The sequence below is a fragment of the Microtus pennsylvanicus genome, chromosome 6, assembly GCF_037038515.1.
Source record: "Microtus pennsylvanicus isolate mMicPen1 chromosome 6, mMicPen1.hap1, whole genome shotgun sequence".
In the NCBI taxonomy this organism is placed as follows: Eukaryota; Metazoa; Chordata; class Mammalia; order Rodentia; family Cricetidae; genus Microtus; species Microtus pennsylvanicus.
In genome coordinates, this window is record NC_134584.1 from 116,379,721 (window position 1) to 116,398,963 (window position 19,243).

The window sequence follows — 19,243 nt, forward strand, 5'->3', positions numbered from 1 at the left end:
GGAGGAAGGTAGGAGTTAGACAAACCCCCTACCGGCAGACATGGAGGCCAGCCATGACTAGGTAACAAAGGTGGTTAGCTTCCATGATGGCCAGCTTTTTCTTCACCCTCCTGACCTGAGACAAAAGCCTCCTAACTTAAAACAAAGGCCTTGTGGGCTTTCTTTTCTGCTAGCATGCCCCACCCCTACTCTACCCTATCCTGTACCCCTCCCCTACCCTGTACTTTTCCCCTACCCTGTACCCCTCCCCAAATGACCAACCCAAGTGTGAAGACTCTTTTGAGACAAAAACAAAGCAACAAACAGCCCTCAAGAAAAGACTGCAGTTCTAGGCTGCCCAGGTGCTTTACAGAGGGTCTGTTAGAGCTACTTGCCTGAGTTCTCTGCTCCCCAATAATAAAACAAAACAGAACAAAATAATTCCAACTGCTGATTTCTGTCTACTCTGTTTACTGTGTTCAAGATTTCTCAGATGCTACCTGCACAGATTTTTCTTCCTGCCTTTTAATTGTTTAACAATGAAAACAAATCCAATCAAGACCCATAGAGGGTGGTGGTACACACCTTGCACAGGAGGCTGGAGGCAGAGGCAGGCTGATCCCCGAGTTCAAGGTCAGCCTAAAGTACAAAGAGAGTTCCAGGACAGCCAGGGCTACACAGAGAAACCCTGTCTCAAGAAAAACAAAACAAAAATAAACCCTAGAGAGCAATAATGTTCTTCCTGTTTGTTTTTGTTTTTGGTTTTCTGAGACAAGGTTTCTCTATATAACAGTCCTGGTTGTCCTGGAACTCACTCTGACAAGATAGGGCATGTTCAGGATGGTATGCTCGTAGACCTGGAACTCACTCTGTAGACCAGGCTGGCCTCAAACTCACAGAGATCTGCTGCTCCTGTCTTCCGAGTGCTGGGATTAAAGGCGTGTGCCACCATCACCCCTCACTCTTCCTGTTTTTTGTTTGTTTGTTTGTTTGTTTTTCGAGACAGGGTTTCTCTGTGGTTTTGGAGCCTGTCCTGGTACTAGCTCTTGTAGACCAGGCTGGTCTCCAACTCACAGAGATCCGCCTGCCTCTGCCTCCCAAGTGCTGGGATTAAAGGCGTGCGCCACCACCGCCCGGCACTCTTCCTGTTTTTTAAGCCACTCAATTTATCGCTCTTGGTCCCAGAAAGCTAACAGCATTTGGAAAAAATATGAGAATCATTCAAGGCAACTGCCAATAACCAAACTGGTGGATTAATTGTTATGTAGAGAATGTTCTTTTTCACATATGTGTATTTTATTTCTGGGAAGAAATGTACTTGAACAAACAGGCTCTCACACAGTGGTATGATTATATATATATGTATGTGTTGTGTATTTTATACGTATGTATGTATGTGTATTTTACTAGCTGGGTTCCAGAGCTCCTCTATGGAAGCAAGGCCAGTCCTCCCATGAGACTCCAAAGTCACTGGCAAGTGCAGGCTGGAAGCTCTGGCCTCTGCCACGTGTGGAGGAACAGTCTAAATCCGGGGCAAAGTTTGTGCTGGTTGAGGGGACAGAGCCTGGGAGGACGCCTCCGGCTGCTCGTTGCTGCTCTGGCGCTCTTCCCTTTTACACCTGATGCCCATGAAGCTGAGGATTTTCATCAGGAGCAAGTCTGCAATCTCTCCTTCCTCCGACAGCTGCAAGAAGAGAGGACCAAGGGATGTATCTGGAACCACCCCAAGATGTTACTGTCCTGTTTGGTCCCAGGGTTGAGGCTATGGCTTGGTGGTAAAGCACCGGGCTAAGTAAGCTCAAGGCTCTGGGTTTTATCACCAGCACCAAAAAAAACCCATATGAAACAGCCTGTTTGTTCCAAGCCTTAAGTTACTAAGTTGTTCTCGGGTTAGGATGACTTACTTCTCTACCTCCATTGGGGCTCTACCTCCATCGGGGCCTGCGGGGCTTCTTCATGTAGTCCCCAGTAGGCCCTCTCCCTCTGGATTGAGCATGTCTGGGTTTTCCTGGCAGGACTTCTCAGCCCAAACGGGACAGAGAAAGCCCTGTCTGGTTATTGCACCTGAATTTAAGCACCAGTCCCTTCCGGACACCATTCAGAGATGACTGTCACCCACGTCACTCAGCCCTGCAATGGCGCTTTTCCCTTGTTACAGTTGCCACATCTGCTTCCTCTTCTTACCTCTCCATCTAGCCCAGCATGAGAGGGATTCAGCTTTCTGGGGGATGAGAAGCTGAATAGGCATTTCTCACTATACATTTCCCATACTTAACCATAAACAATAGGTAGGAATATAGACAGACAGACAGACAGAGCCTTAAACTAAAGAAGAGGGCATGGTGGCACACACCTGTAATCCCAGCCCTTGGTGGCAAAGACAAAACCGAGCCTGAGCTGACTATCAAGCTCCCGTCTCGTTCAGGAACAAATCAAGCAAAGCAAAAACAAATTGGAGGACTTAAGAATGGCAGCCCATATTGAAAGGTTGTAGACAGAGCCATACAGGCATGGTGGAGCATAGACATGTTTTTTGAGACAGGGTTTCTCTGTAGTTTGGGAGGAAGCCACAGCACTTGGGAGGCAGAGGCAGGAAGCCAGACTGAGATCCGTGAGATCTTGTCTAAAACAAACAATCAGCAAAATTATATGTATATCAATGAAGCAGTCCTGTTGGATTAGGGAGCCAGAGTCACACCACTTAACCAGTTACACCAACAATGACTCTACTCTCCAGTATGCTCATATATGGAAGTTGTAGGGCTTAGTTAGCACTTTGACCTGTTTTTTAGGGGACAAAAATTCAGTCCATAACAGCTGTCACCCCCTCCAAAAAGGTTCTTGGACAATGAAAACATGCGCAATATTTAGTTGCAAAAAAAATATTTAGTCTCGAAAAAACCATTGTCTCCGGACTGGAGAGGTGACTTAGCAGTTAGAAGTGCTTGCTCTTCTTGTTGAAGACCCAGGTTCCATTGCTAGCACCTACACATGGCAGCTCAGAACCATCTGTAACTCCAATTCAAGGGAATTCCAGTTCTGGCCTTTACGGGAACTACAAGCAGGTGGTGCACATACAAACACACAGGCACACATACATACCAGATGCAAAAGCACATACATACATGATCCCAATTATATGACAAATAAGTCAAAAGCATGTGTTTACCTGGTCATATTTTTGCTCCTCACTGAAGGCCACCAGGATGACAGAGATGAACAGATTCAGTGCCACAAATGTCATAAAAACTATGCAGGACCCAATGAGGAAGGAACCAAGAACCGGGCTGTAGTCCAGGACCTGACAGGAAGAAAGCCGGTCAATCATTCCATTTCTTTCTTTTTTTTTATTTACTTATTCATTATGGATACAATATTCTGTCTGTGTGTATGTCTGCAGGCCAGAAGAGGGCACCAGAACTCATTACAGATGGTTGTGAGCCACCATGTGGTTGCCGGGAATTGAACTCAGGACCTTTGGAAGAGCAGGCAATGCTCTTAACCGCTGAGCCATCTCTCCAGCCCCCAATCATTTCATTTCTTGTAGCCACCATCCCCTTGAGAAACCCTCAGCAGCAAATCAGGTCCTCTGGGCTGAACAGAATCAGGGAGATGCCCTCTGCCCAGTGCTGGGAGTGTGGACTGAGCTCTCCAGAGCTGGCCCAGAAAGGGTGTGGGCTGCCCATCACTACTTTCTCTAAAAATAGGCACCATTTCTATCTAGGGTTAGGAATTTCTGCAGCCCATCAGGGTCCTCCTGAGGGTCTGGTGTTCTTCGGTACGCAAGACCGCCCCCCCGCCCCAGAGTAGGCTGCCCGAGAGTGGGGAAACATTTGGATTGGTCTAGAGAAGCCCTGTGCTTGCCAGACTCCGCACTGCATTCAAGGCGGTGGAGGGGAAGGTGGGCAGAGAGTGCTTTTCAGACGATTTCGCCCAGATCGCAGTGGCCACGCCCACCCCCACTCCCATTACCTCTTCGTAGTTGAAGATTCCCAGCTGAAGGCTGATCATTGTTTCTGCGGCGTCCAAGAGGGTTTTGTAGGAACGGAGTTTCCAACCAAATATTAAGTTTGACTGTCGTGGAAAGAGTCTTCGTGAACAGAGAAAGAGAGTGCAAAGCCCCTGCCCTAGTTCTTGCTGTCTGAGGCAGTGACTGGGACGTACAGTGGGAGTGAGGGGTTAGAATCGCTTCGTTCCGACAAGGATGCTTGGGCTGGTGGTGCATGTGATCCGTGAGGGAGGGAGGCGTGAGACCAGACAAAGCTGGGGAGAAAGATGACCAAGCTAGAGCTAAAGATCCAAGACAAATGGGTACCCGGGACTATGCTGGAAAATGGGTCCATTGTGCCTCAGGGTTGGAGTGTGTGCTTGCGCAGAGAGCAGGAAGAGGTCACAAGTCTCTCTCTCTCATTACTTGGTAATAAGAAAGAGTTGAAGGCTCAGTGTTGGTTGTGGTTGTTGGCTTTTTTTTCCTAGTGACAAACGGGTATAGCTGTCAACATGTAGTGTTAAGCGGCTGTGTGAACCAATGTAGGCACTACTGAGTCCAAGTATTTAGGATTGCACCCTTACCACTCCGCCTCTGCCCTAGGTCAAGGAGAGGGTGGCAGAGAAGTGTCCACGGGGCTTCTAAGCATCTGGAGTATCCAAACTGGCAGTCTGAGCCAGACTAGCCACGGAAAGCAGCCCATAGTGAGAAGTCGTGTGTCCTTCTGGTCGGATCTCATGGACCCTCACTCCTGTTCTACTGAGGTCCTGTCTTTGTTTTGGAGGTGGAAGTTTCATAAGGTCCCAGTTAAAAGATCCTGGATTTACGAGCTCTGTCATTTCCTTTGGATTCCCAGTCTCCCCCTAACCCCTACTGTCCTCTTCACAGTACCAAGTAGGCTTTACCCCCATCAAGAACTGCCTGAGGTTTTCCCAAAAGAGACACTCACTGCAATGGAATAAGCCAGGAGCATGATGAGGATGATGGCCATAAAGCTTGAAATGTCACTCCAGGCACGGCGCAGCGCTGATGTGATCACGTTCATTTTGGGATTCAACCGGAGCAGGTGCCAAAGCTTCACTGTAGACAGCAGGACAAGGAAGGCAATGGTGTAACCAAGAGCAGCATCCGTTGCCGCTGTCTCACTGAAACTGATGCCCCTGTGGGAACAAAACGGGAAGGCCTGACCTCAGACACTAGCGTGGCTGGAGTGCATCCAGGTGCAGGGTTATGTTTACTGTGATGTCAGAGTCAATGTGTCCTGAAGTGGATCTGGGTGACAACGTAGTTCCGATTCCTCCCAGTCAGGTGATGATCGTTGTGGTGGTAACGGCGAGGCTTTGGTTGGTGGTGGTGATGATGGTGATAAGAATGGTAGTAGTAGTCATACCAATACGATGGCTCGGTGGGTAAACGTCATTTCCATGCAAGCCTGGCCACCTGAGTTGATTCCCAGAACCCATGTAAATGTGGTAAAGGTAGAAGGAGAGAACCAACTCCTGAAAGTTATCCTGTGGTCTCCACACATGCCGTAGCATGTTTGTGCCTGCTCTCTCCTCTCCTGTTCTCTTCTCTTCTCTTCTCTTCTCTTCTCTTCTCTTCTCTTCTCTTCTCTTCTCTTCTCTTCTCTTCTCTTCTCTTCTCTTCCCTTCCCTTCCCTTCCCTTCCCTTCCCTTCCCTTCCCTTCCCTTCCCTTCCCTTCCCTTCCTCCTCTCTCTCTCTCTCTCTCTCTCTCTCTCTCTCTCTCTCTCTCCCCTACCCACCAATACTCATAAATATAATATGGTGGCAGCACTCAGGAGGCAGAGGCAGGCAGATCTCTGTGAGTTCAAACCCAACCTGGTCTACATAGTGAGTTCCAGTATATTCAGGGCTATGTACAGAGATCCGGCCTCAAAAAAAAAAAAAGAACAATCAAACAAAACAAAAAATCAAAATAAGCTAATAAATCAATTAAAATTAAGGAATGATTGTGGTGTTGATAGTGATGATGACATTGGTGATGATGGAGTGATTAGAGATGTAGTAACGGTGACAACAGTGATGATGAGGATGAAGGCGATGCTGTTGGTAATGATGTGATCATATCATGATGTTGAGAGGGATGAGAGAGTGACAGTGATGATGATGATGATGAGGGTGATGATGATGACGATAACAATGGTGATGATGATGATAATGATGATAACGATACTGATGATGATGATAACGATGCTGATGATGGTGATAATGATGATTACAATACTGATGAGGAGGAGGAGGACAATAACAATGCTGATGATGGCGATGAGGATGATAGAGTGATCTTGAAGATTCAGTGACTTGTTCTGGGGGCCTTTAACCAGTAGTTTTGATTAATGGCTACAGAACTATAAAGGATGGCAAAGAGGAATATATTGGAGCGGGGGTTGGGAGGATGGAGCGAGAGTATTTTGTGAGTCTTGACCTCCCTGCTCTGGGGTCACTGAATGCCACTCCCTCCTACATACTTATTTGAGTGTACATTTCCAGCTGCCTGCATATTGAAAGACGCATAGAGCTGTCGTGTATTTGTTGTGCTAAGTGAGAATCTGATTTGCTTTGTGTCACCGAACTTCAAGACGGAGCAGGTCTTGCTATCGCCGGTGCACAGATAAGGACCGAGAGCTGGCACAGGATCACTCAGCTGGTGGTGTACATAGTGACACAACTTGTGAGGGGAGGAATGAGCTGGAACCCAGGTGTGTCTGACTTCAAAGTCCTTCCTTCTCCTTTTGTGCCAATGTATTCCAATCCAGTCTAAAGACTAGTGTGGCATTTGATTGCACTGAAGCAGGTTCTCACGTTGCCCAGGTGGCCTCAGACTCACTATGTGACTGAGGATGATCTTAAGCTGTTTAACCTCCTGCCTCAGCCTCACAGGTGTTGGGATTCCTGGCATGTATCACTGTGCCCAAGTCAGCTCTGATGTATAGCTTTTTCTATCAGTTTACGCTAATTCTACAATAATGGGTTTCACCAAGATAGTTCCATACATGTATATGATTTGTTTTACACAGTGTGTTTTGATTTACCCCTATTAACCTCTCTTGTCCCCTCATCCCCACTCCTCGTGACCCCCTCCTCTTCCTAGGCAGTCCTCCTTTAATGTCCTTCTGGTTTTTGTTTTGGTGAGCCAATGGGTTTAATTAGGGTTGCTTACATAAGCACCACAACTAGCCACAGTTTATAGTGTTATTTTAAAGATTTATTTATTTTATGTATGAGTGCTCTATCTGCATGTACAACTTTATGCCAGAAGAGGGCATCAGATCCCACTGTGGATCAAATATGGATCTAACCACCATGTGGTTCCTGGGGAATTGAACTCAGGACCTCTGAAAGATCAGCCCGTGCTCTTAACCTCTGAGCCATCTCTCCAGTCTCCTTTGAGGATTTTTTTCTACTGCTCCTTCCTGACCTAGCAGATGGTTTAGTGGGTGAAGGCCCTCACTGGCAAGGCTAATGACCTGAGTTTGATCTTGGAGACCTCCAAGATGGAAGGAGAAAGCTGGCTCTCTCAAGCTGTCCTTTGATGTCCACATGCACATTCTTCCCATACATGAAATAAATAAATAACTATAATTAGCAAAATAAATTACCAAATCCCCTTTCATGTCATTGAATTGCTCAATATGTGGAAACAATAACAATTCCTAGGCCCTTGTCTGAGAAGGCAATTAGCTCTTATTCCAGCATGCCTCTTGATTTTGGCTACATGCTGGAATAAGCCAGAGGGATGATAAGACCCTGGTGCTGGAGTGCCATCTCTGGACATCATGAGCAAGTCTGGGAGGCAGCCTGGACCATAGTGCTTCCTTCCTTCCTTCCTTCCTTCCTTCCTTCCTTCCTTCCTTCCTTCCTTCCTTCCCTCCCTCCCTCCCTCCCTCCCTCCTTCCTTCCTTCCTTCCTTCCTTCCTTCCTTCCTTCCTTTTTTCTTTCCAGAATCCTACTGGGAGCAAGGACTGAGGACCACTTGGTTGCAGAGACCATGAAGCAAATCACTTGGTCATAAAAGGTGTTTTATTAATGGGTTGGAGAGATAACTCTGAGGTTAAGAGCACTGGCTACTCTTCCATGGGACCCAGGTTCATTCCCAGCACCTACATGGTGGCTCACAACAATATAACTCATGTTCCAGGGAATCCAACACTGTCTTCGGGCCTCCTTGGACACTGTCAGGCATGCATGTGGTACGCAGACATTTAGGCAAAATATCCATCCAAATAAAAATATTTTAAAAATAAATAAAAGCATTTTATTAAAACTCAGGACTTGGGCTAGGGGGTTATCTCAGTAGTAAAGTATGTACTTAGCATGCAGCAAGACCTTGGGTTTGATTCTGAGCAAAAGGAAAAGTGAGAGAGAAAGAGGACGGAGGGTAGGAGGGAGGGAGAATAAATTAGGTTCTTGTAGAAAAAAAGCTTACCTATTTAAAAATTTGTATAGGTTTCTGGAAAAGATTAAAAGAAACACATGACTTTGGTCAAAATAATCTGGCAACATAGACCTGTAATCCCAGCTGTTCGAGGAGCCAAGCAGGAAGGTTGGAAGTTCAAGACCTGCATAGGCTGCAGGGTAAATTCAAAGTCAGCCTGGGTGACTCTGTGGGACCCTGACTCAATTCTTTTTAAGTAAAACTAAGACTGGTTGGGGAGTGTTCACTGGTAAACTGCTTGCCTAGCATTTGTGAAGTCCTGGGTTTAAGCTCTAGCTTTGAAAAACAGTAGCTTAAAAACCTTTGGTTAATGGATTAATAAAATTATCAAATTCAACTAAGGGTTTCAAATTAACCTTCAGACTGAAGCTTAACTGCACTTAGGTCTGCTGGGCTCACAGCTCAGTAGTAGAGCAAGTACCTAGAATGAGGGAAGTCCTGGTTTAAGAGTTTGACTCTCAACACCACACCACAAAAAAATAAAACAACAACAACAACAAACAAACAAACAAAAAACCAAGAGCGAACTGGGTGTGGTGGCAAATGCCTTTAATACCACCAGAGGTCAGCCCAGCCTACAAAGTGAAGGCTGTTACACAGAGAAACCCTGTCTAGAAAAACAAACTCCCTGGTGGTGGTGGCACACGCCTTTAATCCCAGCATTCGGGTAGGCAGAGGCAGGTGGATCTCTGTGAGTTCAAGGCCAGCCTGGTCAACAGAGTGAGTTCCTAGACAGTCAGAAGAACACAGAGAAACCCTGCCTCGAAAAACAAACAAACAAACATACAAACAAAATCCAAGGACTAGAGAGGTGTCAACTACACTGTTCAGCCCATAACCCCCTGTAATTCTTGCTCTGGGGGATCTAATGTCCTCTTCTGGCTTCTGCAAACACTTGAACACATATGGCAGGCACTCATACAGACACAAATTAAAAAGCCTTTAGAACATGAATTCAGACTCTACTTAGGTCTGGAAAAACTGGAAGATTACTTTAAAAAAAAAATGTTTTTCTGACGTCCACTGTAAGAAGAGATCTGTCTAAAGTTGGTTCCAGACCCAAGGAAGTAATACACTGAATGACTGTCAAGAATGAAGTCTGAGGCGAACTGTGCAAGGAAGGTGTGTGTTGAAACAAAGTGGCGCATGAGCTCATAGGTGACCTGCTACAAGCTTTGCATTGTTCCTCTGAGAACCCAGCCTTTGTTCTCCAGGCGGCTGGCTCTTTCTGGGAAGGTCAGAGAGTCCACACTCTGGGCTACAGCTGGTTTCCCTCTCAGTGACTCAGAATCGCCATTGTAGCCGAGAAGCAGTCACAGGCGGTATGTGAGCAAAGGGGTGTGCCCACCCATACTGTAATCAGACTTTACTGGGAGCAGGGCATGGTGGCACACGTCTGTAATCCCAGCGCTAGGGGGATGGAAACAGGAGGACCAGAAGTTCACGGCCATTGGCCTGAGCAGCGGATGTTCTTAACCGCTGGATCATCTTCCAGCCTGGTTAATATGTTTTGTATTAAAGAGTCCTCTCTACCTGGAAGTGGAATAGCAAGAGAGGGTGTGTGTGTGAGTGTGTGTGTGTGTGTGTGTGTGTGTATGTGTGAGAGAGAGAGAGAGAGAGAGACTATGATCAAAGTATATTAGATGCATGTATGAAACTGCCACAATGAAACCCATTATCTTGTATTTATAACAAATTTATAACTCTAGTAACTAGTGCATGCTTATTTAAAAATAAGAAATGAAAGAATCCTTTCGGATTTCATAAGTTCCAGGCCCCAAGAGTGAATCTCAGAGCAGCTGCAATCATATCTGCGAGGACTGCCATCCATCACTCAGGGCCAGCAGGGTTTCCAAACCCTTCCTCTGAAGGAGCTATAGGAAGGAAAGGGAGGGGAGGACCAAGAGAAGCGGAGAAATGGCTACATACTCGCCCTTGTGCTTCCGGTAGCGCTGGAGGTCACGATCTGCCAGGATAGCCCTCTTCACAAACACCACCAAGGCGCTCCAGCTGGCTAGGATGATGGCCAGTTCGAGAAGATTCCACTTGCTGCAAAAGTAACCCCACTTCTGCTTCCTCATGAGCTTGCCCTGGAAAAGGGGTCCAGAGATTCTGCCTAAGGCTATGGCAGTGTCTACCCCTCCATGCCAAGGACCTCTGGCAGGACATTTAATCTGGCCCCACATACATAGAGTACCTGGAGATCCTACCACTAACTCAGTTACCAGACTTGTGGCCGTCAATACAATAGCTAAGAATGTGCATGTGCATGTGTGTATGTGTGTTACTGGTGATTGAGGCAGGGGCCTGAAGAATTCTAGGCAAGCAGTCTGACACTGAGCCATCTATAGCAGGCTTTCTTTTGGGCCACCAAATCATGACACAGAGACTTAATATTAGTTATGAATGCTCAGCTTTAACTTATGGTTGCCCCACTAGCTCTTATAACTTAACCTGTTTCTCTTCATCTATATTTGCCTTGGGGCTTTTTACCTTTCCTTCATTCTGTATGTCCTATTCCGTGACTGTCTGTCTGGCAGCTGCCTGGCCGACTAGCCCAGGAGTCTCCCTCTTTTTCTCCCTCATTCGCTTCTCCCTTCTCTATTTATTCTCTCCCCGCCAGCCCTGCCTATCCCTCCTCTGCCTAGCTATTGGCCGTTCAGCTTTTTATTAGACCAGTCAGGTGCCTTAGGCAGGCAAGGTGAAACAGCAACACATCTTTACATAGTTAAACAAGTGCAGCCGGACAGTGGTGGCGCAGGCCTTTAATCCTTTAAGCACTTGGGAGGCAGAGAGAGGCGGATCTCTGTGAGTTCGAGGCCTGGTGTACAAGAGCTAGGACAGACAGAGAAACCCTGTTTCAAGAAAAAAACAATCAAGCTAACAAGTGCAGCATAAACAAAAGCAACACACCTTTACATAGTTAAAGTAATATTCCGCAACATAAACAAATATAACACATCTGTACATAGTTAATGTAATAATCCACAACAGCCATGTTTTACTTTTTTCTTAAGACAGGGTCTTGCTAAGTTGCCCAGTCACTCACTGAATTAGCTCTGTAGCCCTGGGTGCCCTGTTCTGACAACCTTTATGCCTCTGCTTCCCAAATTCTGGATTACAGGTATGTGCCATATCCTGCTGGAAGAGGTTCACGTTGCCTCATGGGAAGTTAGAGCGAAGGTCAGGCAACAGACTCTGGGTTCAAAGTTTAGATTTGGGGGCTGAGAGTGTAGCTCACTGATCAAACACTTGTCTAGCAGTCAGGCGACCTTGAATCCAGTTGACCTTGGTAGATAAGGTCTCTGGGCTTTTGTGTCTTGTCTGATTGCTGGAGCCAAGGGGACCTTTCTCTTGGTAAGAAAACTCAAAACATCTGTGGTAGTTTGAATGTAATCGGTCCCCATAAGCTCATATGGAGTGGCACTATTAGGAGGTGTGGCTTTCTTGGACTCAGTATAGCCTTGTTGGAGGAAGTGTCTCACTGTGGGGTGGGCTTTGAAGTCTCTTACATGATCAAGGCATGCCCAGTGTCTCAGACCACCTCCTGTTGCCTGCAGGTCAAGATGTATTAACTCTCAGCTACCTCTCCAGCACCACGTCTACCTGCACGCTGCTGTGTCCTACCTTGATGATAATGGACTAAACCTCTGAAACTAAGCTAGCCCTAACTAAATGTTTTCCTTTGTAAGAGATACTATGGTCATGGTGTCTCTTCACAACAAGAGAAGCCATAACTAAGACATATCCCTTAACCTAAGTCTTTTGGAAGGTTTCAAATCAGAAAGCTTAAGACCAGTGCAGATCACCTACCCATGAAGGACCAACACTGATACAGCAGTAGGAACTGACAATACCAGACCTGGTCCTTCCTGCAATAGACTGGATTGGCTCTCAGAACCAACACAAATCTGCCAGTCAAGAAGCCCGGGACAAAAACAAACAAACAAACAAACAAACCCTTTTCCTCCTGCCTCAGGTCCCACTTTAGGAGGTAGGAAGGCTAAACGGTCCAATCCGTCCGTCCACCCGTCCGTCTCTACCCACTGAGCCCTCCCCCCTTACCTGCACCACCATGTAGTAGAGGAGGAAGATGAAGTAAATGAGCTCAGCCGCCACCACGAAGGGGTGCCAGCCATCCGTGAAGGGGTACAGACGCAGGCTCTGCAGGGCCACGTGTGAGAAGAAGGTACCTGGGGAGAACAGTGCCTCTGCTCACCTGCCTGTCAGAGCTCCAGCTTCTGACTCACATCACATAGCTCAAGCGCTCTCCGGGCTGGCAAGGAGAAAACTCGTGTCCTTAGAACAAGGAGATACAAGGGACAAAGTGGATGTGGACAGGATGCCAATGACAGTGGACAATCTGGAAGGGACAGAAGGAGCTGCTCCAGAAGGTCCATCTCTGGGGTGGCTGTATGTGCACAGCACTTCCACAGAGTCCATCCACCCAGAATCTTCTACCAGCCTCCGCATTGCTCATTGATGCCACGTTCCCCACAGAGCTTCCCCGAAGATCATCAAACGGTCAGTGTGCCAAGCAAGACAACTTTCCTATGAGTTATCAATCACTTAGAAATCTTTCTTTTTTCAAGATATGATCTCTCTATAGCCCTGGCTGACCTGGAACTCCCTGTAGAGACCAGGCTGGCCTTGGACTAGTGCTGGGATTAAGGTGGGTCCCAATATACCCTACCGTCTTTTCCTTACCTTCTTTTTAGTTTTGTTTTTATTATTGTCCATTTAAATGATTTGAGTGAAAAAATTGTTGTTGTTGTTTTTTTTGCTTTTTAAGACAGACTAATTTAAACCAGGCTGTCTTGAGCTTGCTATGTCAGCAAGGATGACCTTGAGATTCTGATTCTCTGTCTCTGACTCCAGAGTACTGGGGTTGTAGGCCTTTACCTGCCTATGGCTTATGAGATAAAGCTATTTATTACTATTTATTACAAGTAAAGCTATTTATTACTGCCCATGAACATAAAGCTAGCCCTCAGGCTGATTGAAAGGCTGAAAATTAAGTTCCAGGCCAACAGGGGGCCTTGTAGCAAGATCCTATATGTATATGTGTGTATATATATATATATGTATATATATAAATTTTTAATGGGTGTGGAGTTCATAAAAATACACACTGTGTGCATCATACTGCATTCATGTATGAAACTCTAAAAGAATACAATAATAATATGTTTTTAAATTTTAGGCCGAGTGTGCTCACTACTATAGTCTCAGTAATCAGGAAGCAGAGACGGTAGGATCAGCTGAGAGCCCGCCTGGGCTATGCGAGACTCTGTCTCAAAACAAGCAAACAAATAAAATAGCAGTGGAAAATTTTTAAATGTTGAGCGTGTAACAGAGAGGAAGTTGAATTCTAGGCAAATTGAGTGTTAGTTGAGAAGGCTTTAGGTTGATCTTGGTCCTGGTAGCTTGTAACTGACATTTTAAAAGGTGGCAGATGGGGAGAAAGCATGAACGGAAAGTATGAATCCCATCACAGAGGTGATGAATATTATGAGTGAATATTATGTGTGAATCTCTGGTCTCAGCTGTATGAGTGTAGTTGGCTGGCGAATGCTCAATGCGCTCCCCACTGTGGGATGAAGAGATGGACAAACTGTCTCACACTCCGACTAAAGTCCCTTAAGATGATAAAAGAGACCAGCCCAGGGGAAAGACGGAAAGTAGGCTATGGTAGCACCGATTCATAACTCATTGCAGGGTGACCCCAGACCCCCACCCCAACTTCCCTGGACCCCAGTCCCCGAGGCAGCAGGACACAAGCCGGGTTGAGGATGTCCAGGAGAGATGGCTCACCCAGGGCACTATTCTCCAGGGTGAGCGTGACGATGCAGAACAGGTTGACGTTGGCGTTGTAGACGGTGAACTCCACAAACACGGCTCTGGTCAGCGTGTCCAGCCAGCTGTTGTCAAAGAGATACTGGAGAATCCTGTGGAAGAAGAATGCCTGGGTTGTCTTCTTTCTCGGGAGGCTCCCTGCCCGGGAACCCCTGCACGAGGCTGGGGCTTACTGTCTAAATCTTCTGCTCTGCTCTGCCTCCAGGGCCGCCCCCCCTCCCCCAGCTCCTAGGGACAGTCACCACTTGCTAGCCACATGGTGCTTTTGGTTTATGGTCTCCTGATCACTAGAACAGAGTTTGTCAAAGGGGGTCCCCAGTCAACATTGTAGCATATTGTGAATACAAACCGCCAGACTCTGGGTCATTTGCATCAGAAAAGCTCAGGAGTGAGTGCTTGGACAGGCCCCTTCCAGGGGGGTGGAATGATTTCTTTTCTTTTCTTTTTTTAAGACTTTATTTGTTTATTATATATACATTTTCTTTTTTTTGGTTTTTCGAGACAGGGTTTCTCTGTGGCTTTGGAGCCTCTCCTGCCTGCATGTATGCCTACAGGCCATAAGAGGGCACCAGATCTCAGTACAGATGGTTGTGAGCCATCGTGTGTTTACTGGGAATTGAACTCAGGACCTGTGGAAGAACAGTCAGTGCTCTTAACCTCTGAGCCATCTCTCCATCCCCTGTAATGATTTCTTAAGACAAAGAGCCATTGTATTAGAGGAACCTCATGAAACACTAGGGTTCAGGTAGCAGCTGCAGCTGTGGGGTTCCTCTGGGATGGCACCTTACATGGGACCAGGTCCCAGAGAACTCAGTCTGGTGTAATCAAAAGAGCAATGTGTCCTGGGATGGCAGAAGGGATTGTGTCCAAATCCCGACTGCCTCTTGGGCAAGATAACTTCTTCAGGCCTTGGTCTCCTCATTCACGATGGTGGCAAGCATCCATGCCTCCAGATAAAGATGAGATTTTCTGTGCATGTGCATGTATGCTCAAGTAATAACAGCTGCAGATGGCCTTACCTTTCAGACCTGGGGGATGCACAGCTTCTAGGGGCCTGAAAATACTAACTGAATGATTCTTTCTTTTTTTAATTTTTATTTATTTATTATGTATACAATAGTCTGTCTGTGTGTATGCCTGCAGGCCATAAGAGGGCACCAGACCCCATTACAAATGGTTGTGAGCCACCATGTGGTTGCTGGGAATTGAACTCAGGACCTTTGGAAGAGCAGGCAATGCTCTTAACCTCTGAGCCATCTCTCCAGCCCCCTTATTTGCCTGTCCCCTCCCACAACTGGCATGAATGAGCTCTGCCTCCTCCATCCTACTGTGCCCTCTAGCGAACAGCTTCACTGAGTTAGAAAAGAATCAAGTCCATCTCACCTTGAGGCATTTTGGCGATCAGTTCCCAAGGAGACCACATAGCCTCCTCCCCCATACACAGTAAGTTTGCCCCACATGGGATAACCCTGGTGTTGGCTCTGGCTCTGGTATTGCCACACCTGAGGGAAGTCATTGCTGTTATTACGGGCAGAGGCATTCCAGCCTTCTCCATAGTCTGCCAGGTCTTCAACATCCAGGGAGTATGGGGCATGGCATCCATCAAAAGAAGCCTGTAGCTGCTGGGCAACAGGGCAAGAGCCTGCCCGGACCCTCACTTGGCGAATGCAGGCACTGCCAACCAACTTGGAGTTCCCATCGGTGACAAAGCCTAGAGATGAAAACCGGGAGGTCAAGTGTGGTATCGGAAAGCTTCCTAACGCGTCCCATGCTCCCCCACCCAGATGCGAATGCAATCACAGGTGGATCCATTAGAGACATAGACAGAAGTCGCTCATGCCCAACCACAGGCTGCTTTCTCTTAGCACATGGGCCTGCCCCTTTAAGACCCTGGTTACTCTAGAGCCTGAAGGGATTAGGCCCCACCTCCATGCAACTCTCTCTGGTACAGAATTGAGTTGTTCTGTGCCGTGGCTTATGGTCCTAACTGTACTTGGCTCCTCCATGTTCTTTGTCCGCCATGCTATTCTGAACGAAATCACGCTACACAAAACGTCCCATCCCCTTAAAGCTTATAAAAGTCCCATACGTCCTATGTTCTGGGGATTGCCCTGCAGACTTCTGAGAAGACTCTTCAGGGGCACTGCTCTGGATTCTCCAGCTTCCACATCTTTCCAGAGTGACGCTTCCTTGTGTCGACTCCTTCATGGCGCCTCCTCTCCACGAGGATCAATGTGATCTTCGTCATAACCTCGGCTCCCTGTCTCTTTCTTCCATACAGCTTCACGTCAGTCCTTCAACCAGATACCCCCATAGCAGTCACCCTCCAAGTTTTACCATGGCATGGACTTCGCCATGCCACGGTGTGCTGACTTGGGTAGCTTCGCGTCCTTTCTCCTGCCTGTACACTGTATTTGCCTGGGCAGTTTAGGCTTCCTACCTCTCAAGCCAGATGATTGGCAGTTCACACCGACCTCCTTCTTTCTGATAGCTTGTCAAAGCTTACGGCCCTGTGGCTGTTGTGTTTTCGCACTCTCGGTGACTTACAGCTATTCCCACCCACTGCCATGCCCAAGGGGGCCTGACACACTGTCTGGTGACACAGGGGCTACCTGGGTGATGACTGTAGAGGTTCTTCACAAGTGTGGTGTTGGCCCATTCGAAGAACTCTCGGAAGCTCAGCACGGCTGAGAAGCCTTGGGTGAAGGTGTGCTCCAGGTGGCTGTTGAAGTGGTAAGCACTGGGGTCCCTCTGCCCATAGGCCACGAGCAGCAGCATCCACAAGAAGCCCAGGTAACCTGGAAAGGACACACAACAGCTCGGTCAGGCAGGTCCTTGACCCCCACCAAGTTGAAGGAGGAAAAGGAACATACATGGTTCAGTATAGAGGAGGCCTTGCAGCCCAGCCACTGCCACTCTGGTAACAGGGACATCAGAGAGGAGGGAGGCACACAGACTAGGAGGTAGGTCCAGCCACTTCCTCTCCACATGTCCTTCATGAACGGTTCAACCTCTCTGTGGATGACTCTTCATCGTTCAGATAATGCTTTTAAGGCCTGGGAGTGTAGTGGGAGGATCAGCTAATGTTTATAAAGCATTTGATCAAGACCCAGCCAGGGAGTCATGCTCCATATTTCTTTGCAGTGCCCAGGCTGGCTCTGAACTTGCTACATAGATGAGACTGGATAGGAATTCCTGATCCTCCCCAGTGTTGCGATTATAGGTTTGAGCCACCCCACTTGACTTTCTTTTTTAAAAGACTTCAGTTTAAGCTGGGCGGTGGTGGCATACGCCTTTAATCCCAGCACTCGGGAGGCAGAGGCAGGTGGATCTCTGGGAGTTCGAGGCCAGCCTGGTCTACAAGAGCTAGTTCCGGGACAGACACCAAAGCTACAGAGAAACCCTGTCTCGGAAAACCAAAAAAAAAAAAAAAAAAAAGAGATGGCTCAGTGGTTAAAAGCACGGGCTGTTCTTCCAGAGGTCCTGAGTTCAATTCCCAGCAACCACATGTTGGCTCACAACCATCTATAATGAGATCTGGTGCTCTCTTCTGGCGTGTGGAGGCAGAATGTTATATACATAATAAATAAATAAATCTTAAAAAAATACAGAGAAATCCTGTCTCAAAAAATAAATAAATAAAAATTACAATTTGAAAAAAAAAAGACTTCAGTTTATTATTCTTGTGTGTGGGTGAGTGTGGCCAGGCATGTGCCGCAGCCTGAGTGTAGGTCAGAGAATAGCGTGAGGGAGTTCATTCCCTCCTTCCTCCTTGGATTTTAGGGAGTGAACGTGGATAGTCAGGCTTGAGCAGCAAATTGCTGGGTCCGCTCTCAGGCCTGGGATTGTCTGCAAAGCCTGTGCTTGCTAGGCGAGTACTTGCCCCCTGGGCTAAACCCCTGAACTGCTAAGCTTCTTTTTCATTTTCTCCGTGTGAGTACCATGTTTGCACATATGTATGGGTGCACCGGAGGGTGTTGTTGAGTGTCCTGTTCTATCATACTCCCCTGTCCTGTTGCATTGCTGACAATACAGTGTTGGCGCCGACAGATAGGGTCTCTGTGCTCATGGCATTTGCCTGCTTACTGGAGACAGGTGGGAAGCGTTGGAAGGCTGGAAGGGCCCTTTTGTGTAAAGATTTGGGTCAGAAAGTCACAGACGACAACTCAACCCGGGTGGAGACTGTTCCTACTGAAGCAGAACCAACAGGCATGGGCCTGGGGTCTGCACCCTGAGGCACCACCACCCATGCAGGCACAGTCCCATGGTGGGCCTGGATGAAAACCAATGATGAGAATGCATAGGATAATTGTGTGTGTGTGTGTGGGTCCCATTCTCCCCTAGGTTTCTTGCAGAACCAAACCACTATTTCTTGCCTTCTTTCCCTCTCCAGGGCACTTTCCTCCCCACCTGTCTTCCCAGGATCACCTTGCTAGTAAAATATATCCACCCAGATCTATTGGGAGCTCCTGGACTTTGGATTCCCTGTGGGCAGCTTGTTTTTTCCTATGCTTACAGCTGCTCTGAGCACAAGACCTTGCCTGCAGCTGCTCTGAGCCTGATGAGTCTAGTCGGCAGCTGAAATATTCCGAGAGTTGGGCGTGGCTAAACTGGGCATTCTCGGCATTTTGTATCAAAGATGACCCCTATCCGTGTCTCTGTCTTTCTGTCTATGTGTCTTTAAATCTCCAGCTTAGGTCCCGACTCACATACCGTCTTGTAGTGGCATGAGAGTTACAGGCATAGAAAAGGACTGTTTGGGTTTTTACACAGATCTGCTTTGGGCGGGGGGGGGGGGGGGGGGAGACACCACTCAGGCAAACACCAAGGTTTGAAAGTCCCTGACCTGAGCAATGGGGAATGACGTTCTCTCTAAAGTCACTACTGGATACATGGATCTAATCTACATGGAAAGTAGAAAAAGACAAGATCTCCTGAGTAAATTGGGGGCATGGGGACCATGG

The 19,243-nt window shown here is 47.3% G+C and overlaps 1 protein-coding gene across 1 annotated transcript; it reads right to left on the reverse strand.

Moving 5' to 3' along the window:
- Positions 1–1,433: 1,433 nt before the first annotated feature.
- Positions 1,434–19,008, reverse strand: LOC142853112 (polycystin-1-like protein 2). Its single transcript, XM_075978020.1, has 10 exons — positions 18,993–19,008; positions 16,892–17,077; positions 15,663–15,990; positions 14,238–14,371; positions 12,489–12,616; positions 10,353–10,513; positions 4,917–5,127; positions 3,952–4,053; positions 3,149–3,280; positions 1,434–1,663 (listed from the first exon to the last, which is right to left on the reverse strand). The coding sequence occupies exons 1-10, from the start codon at positions 19,006–19,008 to the stop codon at positions 1,502–1,504; spliced, it is 1,560 nt and encodes a 519-aa protein (XP_075834135.1). The 3' UTR covers positions 1,434–1,501.
- Between the last annotated feature and the right edge of the window lie 235 nt (positions 19,009–19,243).